The 20536-nt window shown below is 41.8% G+C and overlaps 1 protein-coding gene across 1 annotated transcript in view; it reads left to right on the top strand.

Annotated features, from left to right (window-relative positions):
* The first annotated feature begins 4373 nt into the window (after positions 1–4373).
* The window catches only part of EP300 (E1A binding protein p300), a 62850-nt gene continuing 46687 nt past the window's right edge, over positions 4374–20536 (top strand). Inside the window, exons 1-2 of the mRNA XM_065046350.1 lie at positions 4374–4796; positions 18984–19642. Of these exons, the coding sequence (XP_064902422.1) occupies positions 4703–4796; positions 18984–19642 (753 nt within the window). The 5' untranslated portion in view covers positions 4374–4702. The remainder of the gene's footprint in view (positions 4797–18983; positions 19643–20536) is intronic.

The following is a 20536-nucleotide window of genomic DNA, read 5'->3' as shown; positions in this document are numbered from 1 at the left end:
GATTTTATTTTGTTTGTTTATAGATATATTGGATTTATCTTAACCCTGGGTTTTCCTTTTTCCTCCTCCTTTTTTTTTGTTTTAGATGACCTTCTTTTTCAGAAAACAAACAAACATTCAAACCACAAACAAAAATATCAACAACAAACAAAAACAAACAAATAAACAACAACAACAACAACAAAACACCAACCAAAACCAAAACACAAGTAGCAGCTTTTTCTATTTATTTTCCTTATGCTTCAGCTTGCATTTAAGTCTCTAATATGAAAAGGTAAGTGAATGGGACCTAATATGTAAAGAACTAAGGTATTCTACTGTTTGTGTAGCTCGTAAGGCAGAGGTATGGTTTTACTACTATATCAGTTAATTACTTATATCTGTAGTTCCTATTCAGAAGATGTATGCTAGTGTGGTAGCATTCACCAAAGGGTATAATGTTTCCCACAGTTCAGGTACTCTTCCCTGAACTCATTCAAAGTGTAAACAGGTAAAGGGGAAGCTGCACCAAAAAGAGAAAAAAAAAAAAGACTTAATTTTGTCAGATTTTTCTGGTACTTAACAAAACTAACCAATCTGGAGTAGCAAATAACTACCCAATTCTTTAACTTTTATCTCTAAGGCTGTGCTCCAGCAAGCACACATGTGTTTAGTTTTACTATGACATGTAATATAGCACATCTTCAGTGGAACTATGTGCTACATGAAACTAAGGACACATGCAACTACTGGTAGGATCAAGTCTCTAGATAGGAACTAGTGTCACAAAACTCTTATTTGAACAACTGCTCTGCTCCAAACTTCTTGTTTAGTAACAGCCCGACTTCTAAATGCATTTAGGCGTTTATGTGCACCCTGATGTCTTTATAAAGCTGGCACTAATTCCTTACTGAACTATGGATTAAGGGTCTCTAGAGAGTCTGAAAACCTTATATAGGCTTATTTCAGTCAACTTAATTCTAAGGAGACTTAAAAAAAAAAAAAAAAAGTTAAAATTAGTCCCAGCCATGCCAAAAAAAGTGCTTCACAAAGAGGGGAAATAGTCAATCTGACAAAACAAGTTGAGGTGATACAAGACTTGGGATATTTTGAGGAATTTAGTTGCAAGAAGAGGCAAAAAAACTCTGAAAACCATAACATACTTTCTAAGTTGATGCTGTTAGGTTTGACGCTGTTAGCCCTGACAGCTTTAGTTCTGAGACTTTCAGCTTTCCAGACTATTTTCCTATCACTTATTTGTCCTTGCAAGGCTCCTTCCACGTCTCTTCTAAAACATATAGATTTGTGCACTGCCTACAGTTCCAGGACTTTTCCAGAAGGCTAATACATGTGTAATCTTTAAGCATTTTTGGACTGGTTTGAGCATAACCCTATTTGTGTTTTCCCTTTTGTTCAGAGGGAGACAACGACGATCTTGCTTGCAATAAAGCCCAAACAAGGGAAGCCGAAGTGTGGGAGTACACGAGGGAGCTGGTGGACAACTGTTACAGGGCTGTGAATCTCCACTCACACCTTCTCTCATGGCCTGTGGTATTAATCCCGGTGTTTAGGCTGGGCTTTTACCAAATACCCGCTTCGGCTTTTACATGCAAGACTGTGGAGAGCTCAGCCCTGAGGGTGGGCGGCAAGAGAAATCCTCGCGAACATCCCGTTCAGATCAAACAAAAGTGCTTTTTCCATTAAAAACACACGCGTGCTTGCGTTTCCCTTCCACTCCCACCCCGCGATGGTGCACGGCCCAAAGAGCCCAAGCGCACCCCAGGGGAAAGCCAGGACGGGGCATTTCCTTGCTAGCGATGACTGACGAACCTTTGAAGATTTGAGGAAAGCTCTTAGTGGGTCAGCAACCCCGAGCTCTGGAGCGGCTGAGGGGCCACCAAGGGCGACATAGCCGCACCTGTCCCCACCTACAGCCCCAGGGTCACCTCCTGCCCGGCCGCAGGAGCGGGGAGCAGGGGGTCTTTTGCTGGACGCTGCTGTACCGCGCAACGCCTCCCGCCTCTATTCCCAGCACACGCAGGGATTTTTTGGATGAAACGTGGGTTTTGTCAGTTTATTTACTCTTCGGCATAAAGCGTTTTGTTGGGGTTTCTTTATTATTATTTTTGTACCATCGAGGGAAAACTGCGGCGCCTCTCCGAGTTAAGCAGTGCGTAAAGCGCCCCCGAATCTCACACACACACTGCCCGCCGGGCCCCGCGGGGCTGCGCGGCCACTGCCCGCGGACGGGGCTGCTGCTCACACCCCCGCTTCCCGCAGGTCGGGGGGGCTGTACCCCCGCTCGGGAGCCGCGCCGCCCCGGGGCCTCCCTCCCAGCCCGGGCTGCCATGTCTGTGGCGCAGCAAGGCCCGGGACCGGCGGCAGGAGCGCCCCGCCCGCCGGCGCCGCGGGGAACCGACCGGGCGCCGACACCCATGAGGGAGGGAGAAAGGGAGGGCAGCGGCGGGACAAACCCGCTCGCCCCGCCGGCCCCTCAGCCCACCGGGCCGCGGGCACCGGGGCGGAGCGGCCGCCGGTCCCGGGCCGCGGGTTACGGGCGGCCTCTCCCGGGCCGCCGGCGGACACTTTTCGGCCGACAGAAAAGAGCGTGAGTGAAGACGGGAGGAGGAGCCTTCTTTTTTTTAATAAAAATCGCCTTTGCCTTTAAGGGGCGGAGCCAGGGGAGTTTGCGGAAGAGCCTGGCGAGAGGCAGCCGCTGATTGGGCGAACGTGGTCTCGTGACGACAGCCGGGCGGGTCCACTCTGCTCGCCCCCCCCCGCAGCACGCCAGCCCCCCGCGTTCCATTGTGTGCGCCAACGCCGCCGGGCCCCGCCCCCAGGCCTGGCCCCGCCCCCTTTTTTCTCTTGGCTCATTTCCGGCCGCCGCCGCCGCCGCTCGCTTCCCTCCGAGGACTCGGGAGAGTGAAGAAACAACAGCCGCCATTTTGTTTGTGTGTGAGCGACTGAGGGAGGGAGCGAGAGGCCGAGCCGGACGGGGCGAGCCAGGGGGAGGGCAGCGCAGAGAGACCCAGGGGCCCGGCCAGGGGACGGGGAGAGAAGCGAGGAGCCCAGAAGCAACCCCCCCCCCACCCCGCGCCAGCCTGCCCGACCTCTCTCTCTTCTCTCTCTCTCCCCCTTTTTTCTCTTCTCTTTCTCCCCGACTTCTTTCTCTCCCCCGCTCCCCTCAGCCCCCGCTCCGCCACACACGCCCCAGGAGCAGCCGCAGCCGGGCCGGCGCTGAGCGCCAGGCAGGGGCAGTAGGGAGCCTGCGCTCGGGCCCCGCGCTGCCTGCGCTGTCCCGCCCCACCCCCCCGCCGGGGAGCGCCGGGACCCCCTCCCCCTCCCGGCCATTTAACCCACCGCGAGGCGAGTCCCCCGCCTTCCCCCGGCGTAATTTTTTCTTCTATTTTGTTATTTTTAATTTCACCCTCCTTCTCCTTTCGGAGGGGTCGCTGAGCGGCCTCCTCCTCCTTCTCTCCCCCTCGACTACCAACCTCTTCGCTTCCTTCCCCACCCTCGCAGAGGCGAAGAGCGAGTCCCCGCCGCGCCCGAACAGCGCCCGAGGTTTTTCTCCCTCGCTTTCTGCGCCCAGCGTAGCGGAGCCGGGGAGCCCCCTCCCTGCCCGGCGCCAGCGCCCGCAACCATCCTCGGCCGCCCGGGAGAGGGGAAGGTAGGCAGAGAGGGGGGGAGGGGCCGGCTTCTTCCTCCTCCTCCTCCTCGCTCCTGCCCCTCTGCCTGCGCCGGAGGGGGGGGCAGCCTGCAACTGAGAGCGAGAGAAAGAGGAAGGGGAAAGGAAAGAAGAAGGGGGTGGGGGGGCAGAGAGGGTGTTGAAACCCGCCCCCCACCTTCCCATCCCGCGATCGGTGCTGCCTCCATCAGGACAACAACCCCTCCTCCTTCCCTGCACAACAAGATGTGAAGCGGAGACTCCTGGGACTTATCCTCACCCTCCTCATCCTTACAGCTCCCCTTTCTGCAGCCATTAGCGACGGGCGAGGAAGAAGCGAGTGGAGCTGGGGACCCCGCGCACGCCTGGCCGCTCCCCCCGCCGCCTCCCCCCCAGCCCTGTCGCTGGCGGTGGGTGTTTTTTTGCAGGGTGGTGTTGGAGGGGGAAGGAGCCGCTGCTAGAGGACGGTGATCTTTTTTTCTTTTTTCCTCCTCCTCTCCCCTCCTTCGCCCGCCTCCTTGTGGCGATGAGGAGGAGGAGGACGGCGCCGAGGAGGAAGAGGCTGATGGCGGCAGTGAGGAGGCAGCAGGAGGAGGAGACCCCCCGAAGGATGAAGAAGATGATGGTGGCAGTGGCGAGGAAGCACCAGCAGCACAACAGCCGGGATTAATTTTACTGAAAAAAACCAAACCAAAACAAAAAACAACCAAACAACATAAACCACCAGCTTTTTTTTTTTTTTTTTTCTTTTTTTTTTTTTGGCGGGGGCTCTACCTGCTCTTCTCATCTTCGATCAGCCCTTTCGCTTGGGGGAAGAGACCGCTTCGCTCCCCCCACCCCAGCTCCTACCTTCTCCCCGCTGCTCCGCTGCCGCCCTCCCGGAGCCCGAGGGGCAGAAAAAGGGGAACTTGGCCCCCTCCTCCGCCGGATCCTCCTTGCTCGCTCTCGGCCTTATTGTTCTTCAGCCGACTGGGGGCCCGAGAAGAAGGTGAAGATTTCGGGGTTCTCCCCCCACCGCCTCTCTGCTCTGAGTGATTGTCTAAAAAAGAATTAAAAATGGCCGAGAATGTGGTGGAGCCGGGCCCGCCTTCAGCCAAGCGGCCTAAACTCTCCTCACCGGCGCTCTCCGTGTCTGCCAGCGACGGCACAGGTCAGTCTCGGGGTCCGGGCCCTCCCCACCTCTCCGTGCTGCAATTATTGCCCCTTTTCTCCCCTCTTCTGCCTAAATCTCCTTCTCGCTGCTGTTACTCGTGCCTGCCTTCGTCCTTTCTGTCTGTTTCTCCCGTTTTCGCTCCGTTTGAATCTATTGGCGTTAATGGCATAGGGAGGATGTTCGGGTGTTTTTGCCCTTCTGGTATTTTGGAAGTTGCTTTTGAGCAACTGCAGATAACACTTAAAAATTTGGCATTTTCATGTCACAATAGGAGCTATTACTGAGCTCCTTGCTAAGCATATGCCTTTAACGCCAGTTGCAGAAATACGAAATAGTGCTGAAGATGATGCTTTTGTACACTTTATTGTTGAATTGCATGTGTACATTTGTACACACAAATGTGTCTTGTGTCTTAATTATTTTGCATACACAAGGGTTTTTACAGCTTGTTTAGAAATGAGATTTCTCTATTTTCCCTTTTTCTTCTTACATGCAGTCTGCTTATTTGATTTCTTTTTTACAATCCTTCTTACTCTTCCTTGCAGAAGGGTATCTAAAAACTGCTGTTCTGATTCAAATAGACCATCGACTTTGGGAAAAAAACAGTTAAAACAAAAATCCAGATCCCAAGCTTGGAGCATAAGGTTTATCAAGATTCTTCTTAGAAATGAAATGTTGTTTCACCTTATTTGCATTAAGAATCAATATGGAGTGCAGTTCATCTTGCGTCTCCCATTTCTTTGCTGCGAGACCAAAATGTCTGAAATTTCCCTGTAGGCTTAAGGGCTGTGAAGATAGAGGGACTTCTCTGCAGTCCTGCAGAAGTCTTTGGTGATGCTGTGAAAGCAGATGGGAGGCTGGAAATCTTAGGTGTCCGGATCCCTAGCAAATAGTCACTGGTTGTACTGGGGGGGGAGAGGGAATAACAAAGGGCTGTTTAGCTTTTCAATGCTTCTTGCGAAGCAGATGAGTATTTGGTGTTATTTAGCTATGAGAGTACTTGATTACCTGTCCCATAGGAGTTTCTTTGAACTCACTTTTCATCTTTTTAGCCTCTGCTTTGGGAAACATAGGGAAAAGAAACTTCTGTAGCACTATGAGATGCAGAGGGGGCCTCCTGCCAGTCTGGTGAGTGGTGACATTTCTGATGCCACTGGTGGTCTTGTTCAGTGTGGTTACAGCTGGCAAGAAGGAGTTGTTGGAGTTAAAAACAAAAAACAAACCTCATTTGACAGTAAACAGAACCTTTTAGTAGGTGGTTTTTGGTCAATCAGTGGATGTGATTCTACTTGGAATCATCTTCAAAATTTTGTTTTTTGGCTTTCTCTAGGTGAATGACATGTTAGTTTTGAACAGTTTGTTTGTACCTTGCAGAGATATTAGATGGAGGTAATATTATGTTGTAACTGGAAGACATGACTGTTCCTAATATCAACAGGTCTTTATTAAGAGAGTAAAAGAGGATTGGAAAAGCTGCTCTTTAGCTAGAGCTAGTTGTTGGGTTTATTTGCTGGACTTAGAAACCAGTACTTTATTCAGTTGTAACTGTTTTTATATTGTCTTGATGGTGGTTATCTTGCTCTGTTTAGGGAGGTAAAATAAAAATGTATTTTGTGAGAGAAGTCCTAATACTTCAAAATATGGAAGTTAAAGATATATTTTTATTCAGATGAACATGTATCTAAGTTAAGATGTTTGTGATCAAATAAGGTTCGGATCATTTGTGAATACATTTCAGCTTAACTGGTGTAGATTTTAACAAAATAGTCTATTTTAATTGTTTCTTTACTGAGCCATTTAATAAATGAACTTTTTAAAGTTATGGTGGAACACTAGGGATTGTTGGACAGTTTCAGGAGTACACAACGGAGATAATTTTTCTGAAAGTGATTGAGGTTGTCATCACTTGGTAACTATGCAGAGGTTCATAGTGGTGCGAACAGTTTGTGCTGCATAAAAACTGTTGAAGAATTCTTACTCCTCTGCGTTTTTTTTTGTTGACAACTTACGTGGATCTGGGACAGTTGAATTTTCTGTGTTGTTTAACATTATATCATTTCTATTACTTTATTTAAAGAAAATCAAACCTTTTAATTAATAAGCGTGTTTTCAGAGTTATATTTTTTCATTTGCTGCTGGAGAGACTGCAGCTTTTCTTGTCCCACTTTTGCTGTTGTGGGAAGCTGCTTTGAAGTTTACTTTTTTTTTTTTTAACCTATCTGCTCCTTAAATTTGCTTTGGAATAGTGCAAGCAACTTTCATTAAGTAAATTCCACTTATAGAATCTGTTGTATTGCTCCCACTCCTTAGTTAATTATAGAAAATAAATAACATGGCGCTTATGTACTTACTCAAGCGCTCTTTTTAAAACTGACAGATTCACAGCATCATTAGAGGGAAGGAAGAAAGTAAGAAATTCGCACCCATTGATGAAACTTTTTCCAGCGCATGTGCATAGTGGATCTTTCAGTGTGTTTTGCTGTTAACTTTTGGACTCATTTCTTAATCTGAAATACTGCTTTAGCTTGTTAGATACCTAGAAACAATGAATGTCTCTAGTTAACTTATTCCCAAACTTGCAGAAGTGTATTTATATTGAAGATGAAGTGGAATCTCTTAATTCACTCATATTTTTGCTGTAGACCTGGATGATACTGATGTCCTGGGCTTGGAATATGCTAAACTCAAATGCTGGTGGTTTTCTTCTATAAAAGTAGTAGGTAAAGATTGTCCTAATAAACTTGATTTATTGGCAGCAGTCAAATACAGCTGCATTTCCCACTGTTGTTGCAGTGCCGCATCTTCTTCTGTCTTAAATGGTTTGTGTGTTCCCTGCTCAGAATTTGCATTGCCATAGAACGTGCTGTATTAGTGTAGTTTTGAGTTGCTTTGTTAATGCCAATTGCTTCTTTCGGAGGGAAGAATAAGATAGACTTAAAAGGAGACTGAAATGTTTGTAGCACATTTTGTAATAAAGTTTATTTTGAAGTAATTTAGAAAGTCTTGGTATTGTCAGTGTTGTGTAGTATATTAGTAATGAATTTTTGAATGGTGTCATCTTTTTCTTAAATGTTGTGTAGTTGCAGAATAAGCTTCAGGAGCAGAAAGGACACTGTGGATTCTCTTAAACTGCCAGAGGTTTTCTACAACTTTTTTTTTTCTATTTAAATGTTAAATTTGTTGCAAAGAAGAATGGTAATTATAGATGTATCTTGCCCAGATGTTAAGTTTTCTAAAGCTATTACAGCTCTATGGTGGGGTCACCTCTTGTTGGTACAGTATCCTTAGTGTGGGATGTGAGTTTGTGACACTGTGTGCTGGCACAGCTCTTCTGTCCCAGCATGGTTACATTGATGTAAGTACATTACATTGATACATTGGTTTGCCAGTGTAGCTCATTTTGCTTACCTTTCCTTATTGGTAGAAACACTGTTTTGATATCTTGCATCTAGATTGACAAGACTTTCTTAAACATTGTATTAGCAAAGCGGGGTACACCAGTCTATTTTTCCCCCAGTAACTCTAACAGAATAAGTTTACTACAACCTGAAGAGTTATGTTCTTGAGTAAATTAGTGGAAGTCTTTCATAAAGATATATTTTAGCTGGATGACTTAAACCAGTGATTTTTATATATATATATATTTTTTTATTTGTGAACCCCTTGATATTTTTTTTTTTTTTCCTGCAGTAATGCAGGTGCACTGAAATTGCCATGTACAGATTTCCATGTGGTATATTCAGGAAGGGAGAGTTTAATAATCTTTTACAGCCCCCCTTTAGAAAAAACATGTTTACTGCAGACTAGGAAAGTTTTTTGGGCTCCAAGTTCAGAACTGCTGTGTTTCATCAAGGAATAAAAATGGAGTATACCCTCTGCTGCAGCATGGCTGTACGGCATCATGTCTTTGGGTTGTTAGATCTGAAAACAGGATTTTGAAGTGCTTAGTGTTTCTGGCTTGCTGTAATATTGGAAGCCAGCTTTCTTCGATTAGTTGTCATGTGTTATATCGGAGATTGAGTTACGTATTTGTGGTATGTGTCTTAACATCCTTCAGTTTACTATATCCAGAAGTCGAGTTTTTCTGAGTAATAGCGTATCTTCAATCTCCCTTTCAGTACCCATCTTTTTGTAAAGTCTATATGTTCCCCCTTTTTTTTTTTTTTTTTTTCAGGAACTGCTTCTGACCTTTGAAACTTTATTCTCCTTTACATCAAAGGTGTAAGACTTTTAACGAAACTTCTCACCTGGACTACTGCAATTTTGACTGATACTCATCTTTTGTTTGTTCCAAATGTGTCAGGATGTTTCTTTGCTCAAAATGAATCATATTATATCAATCTTATATCGCTGTGTTTTCCAGAGGCATATGCAGGGTTTTCATTTGTTTTTGGACAGCTATGCTGTTTTCCCTACTGTTTGTTTGTACTACTTTTAAAATTAAACACTTTTCACAAATCTGCTTTCTGGCTAATGTTTAAGACAAAGTTATTAGCTGCATTTAACTTAGAGCCATCAGTTAAAATATTTTTATCCCTATTGAAAACCACATTTTTTTCCCCCCAAGTATTTGTAATGAGAGATGCATTAAAACATGGTTAAATGGATGGCATATGCTGTAAATTGAGTATTGCAGTGGTGGATGCTTGTGTGGCAAAAATGGGCATCTTTGCCTTGTAGCTGAATAGGTACTAGAAGTAACTGCATTAGGAGTAAGTGTAAGTTAAGATAGTTTAAGTCTACAAGATTTCCTTTTTTAAAAGTAAACCAATCATTCATGTGGTGCTTAGTAACTTTTTAAAAGTAGGTCTTGCAGACTTTTGAACCTCATAGATTTTCAAACTACTGTATCTCTGCTTTTTTCCTCTACCCTTTCACCAAGTGGATTGTGTGTGTATGTACTTTTTTCTGAGCAGTGTTATGAACCTTTTTTTTTTTTTAAGGAAATATCCACCACGACACAAAACCCATACATATTGTGATGTAAAACTGAATCTTGAGCACTTAGAAATAAAAAACCTTTGAGACTTGAAAACAAGTTTACAGCTGCATCTTAAAAATACAGATTCATAAGTTTGATATTTCAGGGAAAAGCTTTGTTGCTGAACTTGGGAATTTAAATCCTAGATAAAAAAAACCCTACTAACCTATGGGTCTTGTCCCTCATGGTCCTAAAGCAGGGTTTGGATTTAGTCTAGAGTGTCCCTGGTTCAGGTTATTGGTCAGTTGTTTATTTGTAGAAAACCCAAGTATATCTGGGAATGGTATAGTGGACTCTAAGGTTTAGTGTATATTTTTAGGGGATGTAGGTTTTATAAGGTACTACAGATAAAGGCTGAACTCCTACTGTAGGCATTCTGGTTTCTTGTACTATTACAACTTAGAGAAAATGACCTTATTAGATTTTAATTTTGTATGATTTAGTGAGTATTTCTTGCAAAATCTCTGTAGACTGTTTCATTATCTCCAGTGTGTCACTTCAGCGTCTTGCTTAGCTGCTTTAGCAGGAGCAGCCTTTCAGTGCCTGTTCCAACCATGTAATGATACTAATTTAACCTTTCTCATCAGCCGAACTAGTGCCCCCTCTGAGAGAGCTTGGCGAAAAGTCATTTAGATTTATTATTTGACAAATGGGATAATTTTGCTGTGTAGATTTCACTGACAGATAAACAATGCGCACCTGTCTCCAAGGATTTGGCTTTTCTGTCTTTACTTAAAGTGTAGCAGCAGGCTGAAGTAAAATACATCTGTCTCTGTGTATGGATGTATGCACTGACAAAACATCTGCGGTTACACAGAACTTCAAGTAGAACTTGAACTAGGGCAATTCACAGAAATCCTCTCCCTGAGCAGTACTGACGAATCTGAAAACACGACTTTGTTCTCTTCCTAAATAGCAACAAGTTCCTTTAAAATGGATTGGCATATGAATGTAGTTAAAGGTATCTTAAAAACTTGACATGCTGTATTCTTCTTCAAACATGCATTTCTTACAACACTTCTTGAAGAAAATGAGAAAAAGGGGTGTTGGATTCTGATTATTTCAAAGCGTAGTAACTTGTGGTTTGGTTGACAACATCATTGTGTTTGTAGGAATAGCAAAGAGATGAAATAGTGGTCCAAACTAGGATTTGTACAAAAAAAGTGCAAGTCAGGTACAAGACCTTTCTGTTATTGGTGGCTGTGAGATGGGGCAGAGAAAGATTTTGCTCTTTTCTACTTGATGTGCGAAGCACCTCTACTGCACTTTTTGTTGCATCTCTGTAGGAGATGTAGGTAGAGTTTTGAACTGTATGTGTTTGGTTGCAGAATCACAATTTATTTATTTATTTATTTTCTGGTTTTGTAGTAAAATAATCTAATTCTCAGGGTTTTTTAGAATAGTAATAAAAAAAAATCTGGGAAAATGCTGGCATATGTCTTGCTCAGTACAAATTCTGCTGAAGCTCAACTGCCTTTTACGTATTCATAATTTCAAGAGCTGTAGGCAATCAAGAGTTCTGTTTTTTGTTTACTTTTATATATATTTTTGTACATAAATTCAGCATTTTTTATTTTACTTGGGAGTAATGTCGGCTGGACTCAAGTCAGTAATACTTGGAAAATGGACTTGACTTTTTGGTAATTGTATATACAGATTGCATCATTTCAAACTTGTTGTTAACTTGACAGTAATGTGAACTTTACTTTTTTCTTGAAACTGACTTGTAATCACTTCTAAATTGAAACTGATTCAGTGTGTTTGTGCACATGAGTGCGCTTTTCCTAGCTGCATGTACCCATTTTGTGCCGACCAGCATAGCAGACCAGCAAGGCATCTCGAACTTCCCAGCACTGTGCGCACAGTGATCCAGAATTTATCAGATTCCTGACTGAAATACCATTCTCAGTGTTTAATGATACCACAGACCAACAGTAGTTAACTTAAGGTGGTCTTATGGGAATTTTGGTGGCATACATGGGGTACTCTTGGGAATAAGAATACTAATTTACGGACTTTTCAATAAAGATGAAGGTAGCCCAATGAAGTTTATGCAAATAGCAACATGTTCACAAGGGACTTATTAAATGTGTGACTTGAGCATTTTGGAATTAAAACTTCTAAACTTTTTTGTTTTATTTGAGTCACCAGTGATGCCGAAACTAGTATCTTTGCATTGTGTTGGTTGAAAGTGTGAGTAGGCAGGTACACAAACAACAGTGTCTCTGAAACTCCCCCTTAAGTTAAAATATTAAATGTACTCTGTGTTGATTCCTGTACCTAGTCTTTTCCATATGATTACACCACTTCTGTTTCTCTGTAACAGCTACAATTCCATATTCCATTTAATTTTCATTATTATTTTCAGTGGTAAACACCTGCTATCATCTGTACCTCTAAACAGTGTTTTTTAAAGAACTTTGAATAGAATTATGAAAATGAAAACAGTTTGTTATGAATACAATTTTCTTCTGAAGTTGCCAAAACCAGAGATCAACCCAAGTCTACTCAAATTGGCATTTCTCTTTATCTTAGTTTGGGACAAGTAGGACTTAAACTTGCAGATTACTGAGACTTTGCAAAATTAAGAGCTGATGGTTTTGACACCAGTGTTTGAATAGGGGTTAGGATATCTTAAAATATTAAATGTGATGGGTCCTAAAATAGTCTTCGATAGGACACTTATATTTATATTCGATTGTTACAATTAATGATGAAACCATGTGCGTTCTAGGTGGTGAATTTGAACCTTCTCGACCAACAAACCCTTGCTTGTTTTTAAAAATCGGTGCCTGAACTCAGTGCGCTACAATGATGTGCTAACATGTTTTGTGCCTCTGTGCTTGCTGTCTTCCAGGGGTTTTGAGTGTGTCCTTTTTAGGCGTGTTTTCTGCTTGTATCATTTGCAGTCTGTCTTCAAATTACCAAGTTTCTTGATGTGGTGAGCAAATTCAGGTCTTTTCTGGATCAGCGGGGAAACAGCCAGTGCTTCCGCAGTTTCTTGCAGGGAATAGAATTAATATGAAATTCCAGTGCTGAAGACTTTGTTACCCAAATAGCACACTACAAAATAAGAATCCCCAGTTGCTGTTGTGTAAGTAATAGTGAAGACCTCTGCATCACACCTCCACTTTGGGAGTGGGTGATGCTTAGGGTTATACAGGGACTGCTGTCCTGGGATTTTGGAAGCAGTAGTTGCAATGGTGAATCTTGACTTCAGTATTTTAAACTGATGTTGAATTTTTGCCCCTTTGTCTTGCATCAAGTTACTAGATTAATTTAAATTAACTCTACATTTTAAGGTAGAAAAAACGGTTTGGCAGAGTTTTTGCTACCATTGGGTAATTGTGGCTTCACAGAGGAGCTAAATGAAAAGTCTTCTCCTGTAATGGGCTTTAATGGTAAGAAGACATCTGATCTCCAAAATGCTGTGTAGCAAAATTCTCTCACACCCACCTGGTAGGAATCTTAAGAGTTTTTGCCTCTTTCTCAGACATGTTTTTTTCCCCTGATAAAATTGCCTAAACATGTCTAGCTTAATTTTCTGCCATTGCAGAGGCCTTGGAAACTGATGACTTTCTTTATTAGCACTTTGTTTCATGTCTGTGCTTCACCTTTGCTTTTGCATTTTCATGGATACCTGAAAATTGTCTTGTGAGAATGTGTCTCCTTGTGCTGCCTTTTTTAATTTTATGTTTTGAGTTCTGGCTTTTATTTTTTAGGGCATTTCAGGCAATACATTTTAGGGCCTGTGATGCTGGTGCTTGACTGCTTGAATGGCTGGTTTCTCTGGGATATAGGTTGTATCTTCTAGGCACTTTCTCTGTTAAATTCAGGCCCTGTTCAATTCCTGGGGAGCTTTCCTGTCACCATGCAGGGAAGATACTGACCTCAGCAGCTTTTTGTTATTCTTTATCTGAAAGCACAGCAAAGGTACCATATTTTCTGTGAAGTCCAACATCATCTGTGGCTCCTGTCAACCCTGTCACATGCATGCTTTGTATTCAGTGTCCTGTATTAAGCCTTGTCCACTTGTTTCATTGTGAACCTAATGACTGTGATATAATTTGATCCACTGATGTATTTCTGGAGCCCAGAAACATTTGTGCAGAAAGGTGACTGTTCAGCAGCTTTCTAATTTGATATGTCTGTGTTCAGAACATAATATAAATAGGGTGCAGGGACAGGACCTGTAAAGCCTCCTACCTCTGTAATATCAGTAATGAGGTAACCACTGGAGTAAGTTGTTGTCTTACCTGTCTGCCATGCCGGGTTCTTCGGGTGTCACTGTTCACATGATGCTGTTTCTTCAGATACACCAACTCTTCCTGGAGATTGAATGCTTGAAAATATTGAGTCCGAGGGTACAGTACACATGAGAGTAAAAGTGTTCTTGATATTTTGTAGCATGTGGGCAAGTTCTTAGAAAACTAGTATTATTCACTGCTGTGTATTTACTAGAACCAGATAATCTCCGTATTGATAGAAATGCTTATGTTATTCTGAAAGGTGAATAGAGGTCTGTTGTCTCAATCCAGAAATGAGAAAACAACTGAATCATGGCTATAGGCTAGAAAGCACGCAGAAGAAACTAGCATGTGCCACTTGAACCCACATGTGGCTTTCTTTGCAAAGTGTAGTTAGTGTGGGTATATTTTCCTTGCATTGTCAGAAATCTCTGCCTTGCATGCTTTGAGGGCTGTTACATCACCGGTGCTGCCAGGTGATCTCGCAGTAAAACAAGCTTGAAATAACTACGTAGTCATTTGTTTGAGAATTGGCTGCTCATAAGGCACCTATGTCTTACTGACTTAAGAATCTTGATTGCACACTTGGACTTCAAACTAGTACAGATTCAATTTTGGTGCCAGGTGGGTTTCCAACCCAGGCTCTCAGTTTCTGTTCATCTTGCAGACCAGACACTGTCAAAGGCAGACTTCTTGGAAGTCAGTTCTTTGTAGGGTCCAAAGCTAAGAAAATAATCCATAGGATGCAATACAGGTTAGGATACTGATTTTTGAAGTTGCTTTCTCACAGTTCAGGGTGCAGTTCATGTTACTTAATCCAGTCTAACTGGACTGCCATTGAAAGAAACGGACCTGCTCCATCTACTTACTGTCTTTTCTGACCCACTTTCTCACTACAGATCTAACGTAGTAAGGGCAAGTCAGGCCAGTTTCTTGACTCTATAAAGAAGACTTGCTTAAGTGTTCAGTAGTGGTGCATTTCCTCAATGGAATTATTATATGCCGCTGCATGTTGAGACTACCTCAGGTAAAGACTTTCTAATTACCTGCTTAGATGTTGTTTTGTAGAGCAACTTTCCTTCTCTTTGCTTTGAATCGTAGGTGGCAGTAGCAATCTACTCTGTATCTTCTTGTTACCTATGGGAAGCAATACACTAATAATACTGTGAATAACATAATGTGGAATCACTCTGTGCTACTCCATTGAGATCAGGATATAGCTCTGCCTCTTACTGCCTGCATGTTACTGGATGGTTTGGGGCTCTTAGGCTAGATGCTGTCTGTTCTGTTACATCCTGATTTTTCTGTGTCTGATTACACTCTAAGATCTTCAGGGATTATGAATTGGGTAGACAAACCATTGCAGGACTAATCTGCCTCCTTCACCTTCCCACAAGCTTCTTTTAGTAAGAATTTTTTGTGGGTATCCTTAATGAAACAGGCTGCAAGGCTTGCAGTGGACTCTGTACTTCCCATACTACTGGGAAGTCAATCGGTTCTATGAATGTTTATCACCATTGTCTTAAGCTATGCCTTCAGCTCTTGTTTGAGTGTATGTGCCATTATTTTCACGTGGCCTGAGCTGTCTGGACCAGCCTTGTCAGTTTTTGGCCACAGGTGGAACTCTCTACAGTGGTCATTAGGATATGTGTTACATGTAAAAGACTGTGAAATGGATTACAACTCTTGCCGGATACACACAAAGTCTTATTGATCTTTATGGTCTTTTGAGACTGTTCCTGTTTCAGTCCTGTGTCTGAAAGCTTCTGCCCCCTGGCAGCTGACTAAAAATGTAATTTTCGTAGTTGACCAAACAACTGTTTTTGTTTTTTGTTTTTGTTTTTGTTTTTGTTTTTTTTTTCTGGTTTTGTTGTTTGTCAACTGGCTGAAGAAGACTTCAAACTTTTGGTTTTGGAAAAGACTTACAAGAAGACCAAACTTGCACCAGAATATTGCATTGTTGATATTTACTACTCATGATTTTTGCTTGTAGCTGATAGTATTTTGTGATGAATCTTGTGTTGTATATTCTCTAGGATTAAAAATCTGAACAAATTAGTTTTATATGGAAAGAACAATTTATGTTTTTTTGATGTAAAGAACTAATCTGATTGGGATTATCTCACAAATATTTAGTTTTGCGTTGGTGGTGGTTTTTTTAATGCAGCTGTTGATTTTTTTTGTGGTTTGAGATGTTAATGAATATAATTAAAAACACTTTGAGTTTTTATGATATTTTTCTTCCTGTTCACGGGTCTCACAGAATGACCAGGCCAAGGAGCTCAGGTAGCTTGTACCTGAATACTCCAGTTGGATATGAACGGGTAAGCCTTAAAGCTGGTATTATCTTCTCATTTATGAGGAGGGAGAATTTCAAAAAGAATGAGATCTTCAGAGAAGCAGATTAATATTTTCTTGTGAAGAAAGATGAACAAATCTTTGTCTCTCAAAAACAAGAGTTGCTCTGCCCTTTTGCAGTGCTATATCTGAAATAATCTCAATGGGTCTTTCTGAGAAAATGCTCTTTGATGGTGTGGGAAAAAAAAAAATAGTTCTTCCTATTTAGACATTTACTGAACACTTGCCAGGTGGTTTTGTGAGAGTCTTGGTATACAATGGTCTAAGCTCAAGAAAGGCAAAGTGGGGATTTTTGTTTTGGGACTCATCCTGTCTTGGGGACCCTGTCTGTTCAAGAGCACAAGCTTTTTCCCCAGGTACAATCACCAGACTGGCCTTTGAGCTTCGTGGGCATCTTTACCCATACAGCTGTTTCCTGATGTGCAGATGGGAGGTTGCTGTGTGTGCCATTATGGTTATGTTGTACTTACAGGGTTTGTGCTGGTTCCTGTTCTTTCCAGACACTTTCAATTTCAGTTTTGTTCATTGTTAAGGAGAACTTTTTTTTTTTTTTCTGGACAGCAGACTAACTTGTGAATTACTGATTGTATGTTTTACTCCTTTTTCACTCATGGGCTGTTTGTCAGGGTATTAGCCAGAGTGTTTTATGGATGTAGTGCTTCAACATTTGCCTGTTAGAGTCATCCTAAGAGGCATCTTAAGGTGCTGTTGAAGCTGTTGTAAACTGTCATGTATTTTTTGTCTGCTTGCTCCATTTCCTTGACCTCCCCTCGAATCTGAGGATCTCTTCTACTCTAGCTCTTCCCATGATCATCCATATTTAATTCTTCAGCTAACCACTGAGCATTGTAAGTTGTTTTGGGGGAGTGTGTGTTTTGAGGAGTCTACTGACACAAAACTCTAAACTCATAATTTTAAATAAAGGAAAACTTGGACAAAGCTTTATTCTTCTGATTCTTCCTTTGCTTCTGAATCTTCAAAAGTGACAGTCATGCTGAAGAATACTAGTGATGCAAATGAAAGATTAGTCCTTAGTATGTGTAGCAAAGCGTAACTTTTAGCATGAGACTTACGTTAATGAGGAATGGGCTAACCGATTTTAACAGTTTAAAATATAAGTCTTTAGTGGAAATTTTCTATCTGTCTCTGGTGCTTTGCAGTAATGAAGAATATATAAATGGAGTTATAAAATACCCTCTGTTGTGGTATGCCCGCATTCTTGCCAACCTCATACCATATTTTCAGAATTCTTAAGTCATGATCTTATCTGTGATAACAGTTGCAAAGTTGTAGAAACTCTGTTAGTACTGGAGTTTGTCAGTTTGGGTGAAAAATGTAGAGATATGTAATGCTGATGTGATGAGCTTTTGTGACTTAAGTGCTGTTTAGCAGTAGTCTTTTTCCATTTATGTTTAGACAAAGTCCTCTTGCCAGCCTCTCTAGAATTCAGTGTAATTGACATTTCCTTTTAAATGCAGTTGCTGAGATAATGAGTAGTATTTTAGGTAATTGTCTAGATCTAAGTTTTTGAAAATACAGTGCAATACCTCCTACAGAGCATCTACAAAATGACCTTTCTGGGAGAAGTGGTGCTGAAATGTTCTAATAATTGAAAAACCCTTCCTTTACTAGGTATTCTCAGATTCCAAATATTAAGCTTTACAGCCTAGCTGTACGTAGGTACATCACACAGGGCCTCAGCTTTTAGCCATAAACTTTCTAGGTTATTTTTGTGCTATCTACCATAGACTAAAGATCCAGGTCAAGGTGTGTGCTGCTTTTGAAAACATAAGAACTTACTGTTTTCTTGAGCAAATGGTTTCTGGGTGCTGTGTAATATTCTTGTGTCTATATGTCCCAAATAGTAATTTTTCTCCACTTAGCTACCTTGGGGATTACTTTGAATGGGCTCTTGAGATGTGAATTTGATTTTTTCATCCTAGTGTTTTTTCACAGCTTTGTGGCCAGGACGGTTACTTTGATTGTTTTCTGACAGTGTTGTGGGAAGATATTGGTTGTCCAGTGAAGTTCAATGGAATTTTGCAGTTTTGTACTGGGAATGACTGGATGTGGAAACTTAAAAAATCAAACAAACAAACCCCAAAACCCCAACTCTATTTTATAAATAGTAAACTTTTTAAAAACTATGATACTTATATTATGTCTGTACCAAAAGTGACAGAGTTTGTTGAAAGTTAAAAATGAAGACAGTGCTTTCCCATCAACCTTTTAATTCTTTGTAGTAATTGCTGTCTAATTCCATTGGCTAACTGTGGTGGGATTTTTTTAATGCAATTTTTTTCTCCTTCCTTGTCAATCTTAAGTTGCAAGATTATAGTCTGAGATATGCAGTGATCTTTCAGCACAAACTGTTGTGGGAGAGTGAAGTAGAATGGTCTTCTCTAGTTTAGACTGTAAAGTTTAGAAATCACTTTTATCATGGCAAATTGGATAATTTTCAGTAACGACTGATATGGGAATTTTGCTGGAACACAAAGTGAAGTCTTGCTAGTTACTTGAAATTAAAAAATTTGCAACTAATGAACAAAATTTTTCTTCAAGATTGCTCTGACCTCTCACAAAATTTTTGTTTTTCAGATTTTGGATCACTCTTTGATCTGGAACATGACTTGCCAGATGAACTGATCAGCTCCACAGAACTGGGACTCACCAATGGTGGTGACATTAATCAGCTGCAAACCAGCCTTGGCTTGGCACAAGATGCTGCCTCTAAACACAAGCAGCTGTCTGAACTTCTACGGGCTGGTAGCTCCCCAAATCTCAATATGGGAGTTGGTGGCCCTGGCCAGGGCATGGCAAATCAAACCCAACAAAATAGTCCTGGAATGGGAATGTTAAACAGCATGGTGAAAAGCCCCATGGCACAGGCCGGGTTGACTTCTCCCAGTATGGGAATGGGTGCAAGTGGACCAAACCAGGGTCCTTCAGCCCAGTCTGCAGCAGGAATGATGCCAACAGTAAACAGCCCAGTTAATCAGCCTGGCATGGGCATGAACACAGGGATGAATGCTGGCATGAATCCTGGGATGTTGGCAGCAGGCAATGGACAGGGGATGATGCAGGGGCAAGTCATGAACGGTTCAATTGGAGCAGGCAGAGGACGACCTAATATGCCATACCCAAATCCAGGAATGGGTAGTGCTGGTAACTTGTTGGCTGAGACACTGCAGCAAGGCTCTCCGCAGATGGGGGGACAAGCTGGACTGAGAGGGCCACAGCCTGGAGCCATGAACAAGGTAAGACAAGCTCAACTTGACTTTATTACCTTCCTTCTTCTTTTTGGCTTTGTTTTGTAAGATGAATTCCTCTGCAGTATGCATTCTATAGAATAGGATGTTTTTCTTTTAAGAATCCTGGATAATGTAGTAAATAGTTTATATACTGCTTAAACGGAATTTGTGACAGTCATGGGAGGCAAAAACTGAGTCTTGCACAACAAGCGAGACGACTGCTGAATTAAAAATCCTATTGTAGATTGTATTTTATTCTGTTTTACGTTTGTCCACAAATGTATTTTTCCATCTAATGTGATGCAGGTATTGTGAGTATGATGGGAATCCGTCAGGACCATTCAGGTGTTGTGGTGCTTTTTTCCAGTGTGACACTTAATGAAAGTATTTGTTGTCTGAGATCAGCTGAGTGTTTATGCTGTAGCAGATGCCAAGAGGCATATATAGAGGTTTGAATGTATTGATACACTGCATGTGCTAAGACATACGTTGGCCTTGTTACAAAATAGGTATTTGAGTTAATGGTGGAGAACAAATGCTTGCATAAACACCTGAAGACAAATGTTGGGTTCTTAAAAGACTGTTAATCCAACTCAGTTCTAGCTCTAAAATTTACAAAGGCTTTGTCTATAGGAGAGTAAACTAGAAAGCAGAAAAAACCCTCTTATGCTGGAGGGTGAAATAGATAGTAACTCATGACAACTTTTTTCAAATATCTAAAAAGATGAGAGAAGACCTAGCGGTTCAAGTGACAAAAGGAGATGTCTACATTTAATTTTTGCTTGTACAATTAGCTTTTTTTTTTAGAGTAGGGAGCCACTTGAGTATTTCTTAAGTTTTTAGTATTTGATCAACAGCCTAGAAAATAAATGTTTCAGTTCACTTTAGGTATGTATTTTA

This window comes from Columba livia, chromosome 1, assembly GCF_036013475.1.
Source record: "Columba livia isolate bColLiv1 breed racing homer chromosome 1, bColLiv1.pat.W.v2, whole genome shotgun sequence".
NCBI classification, from domain to species: domain Eukaryota; kingdom Metazoa; phylum Chordata; class Aves; order Columbiformes; family Columbidae; genus Columba; species Columba livia.
Note: the sequence above shows the minus strand (reverse complement) of the source record. Positions and strands in the feature narration are given on the sequence as shown.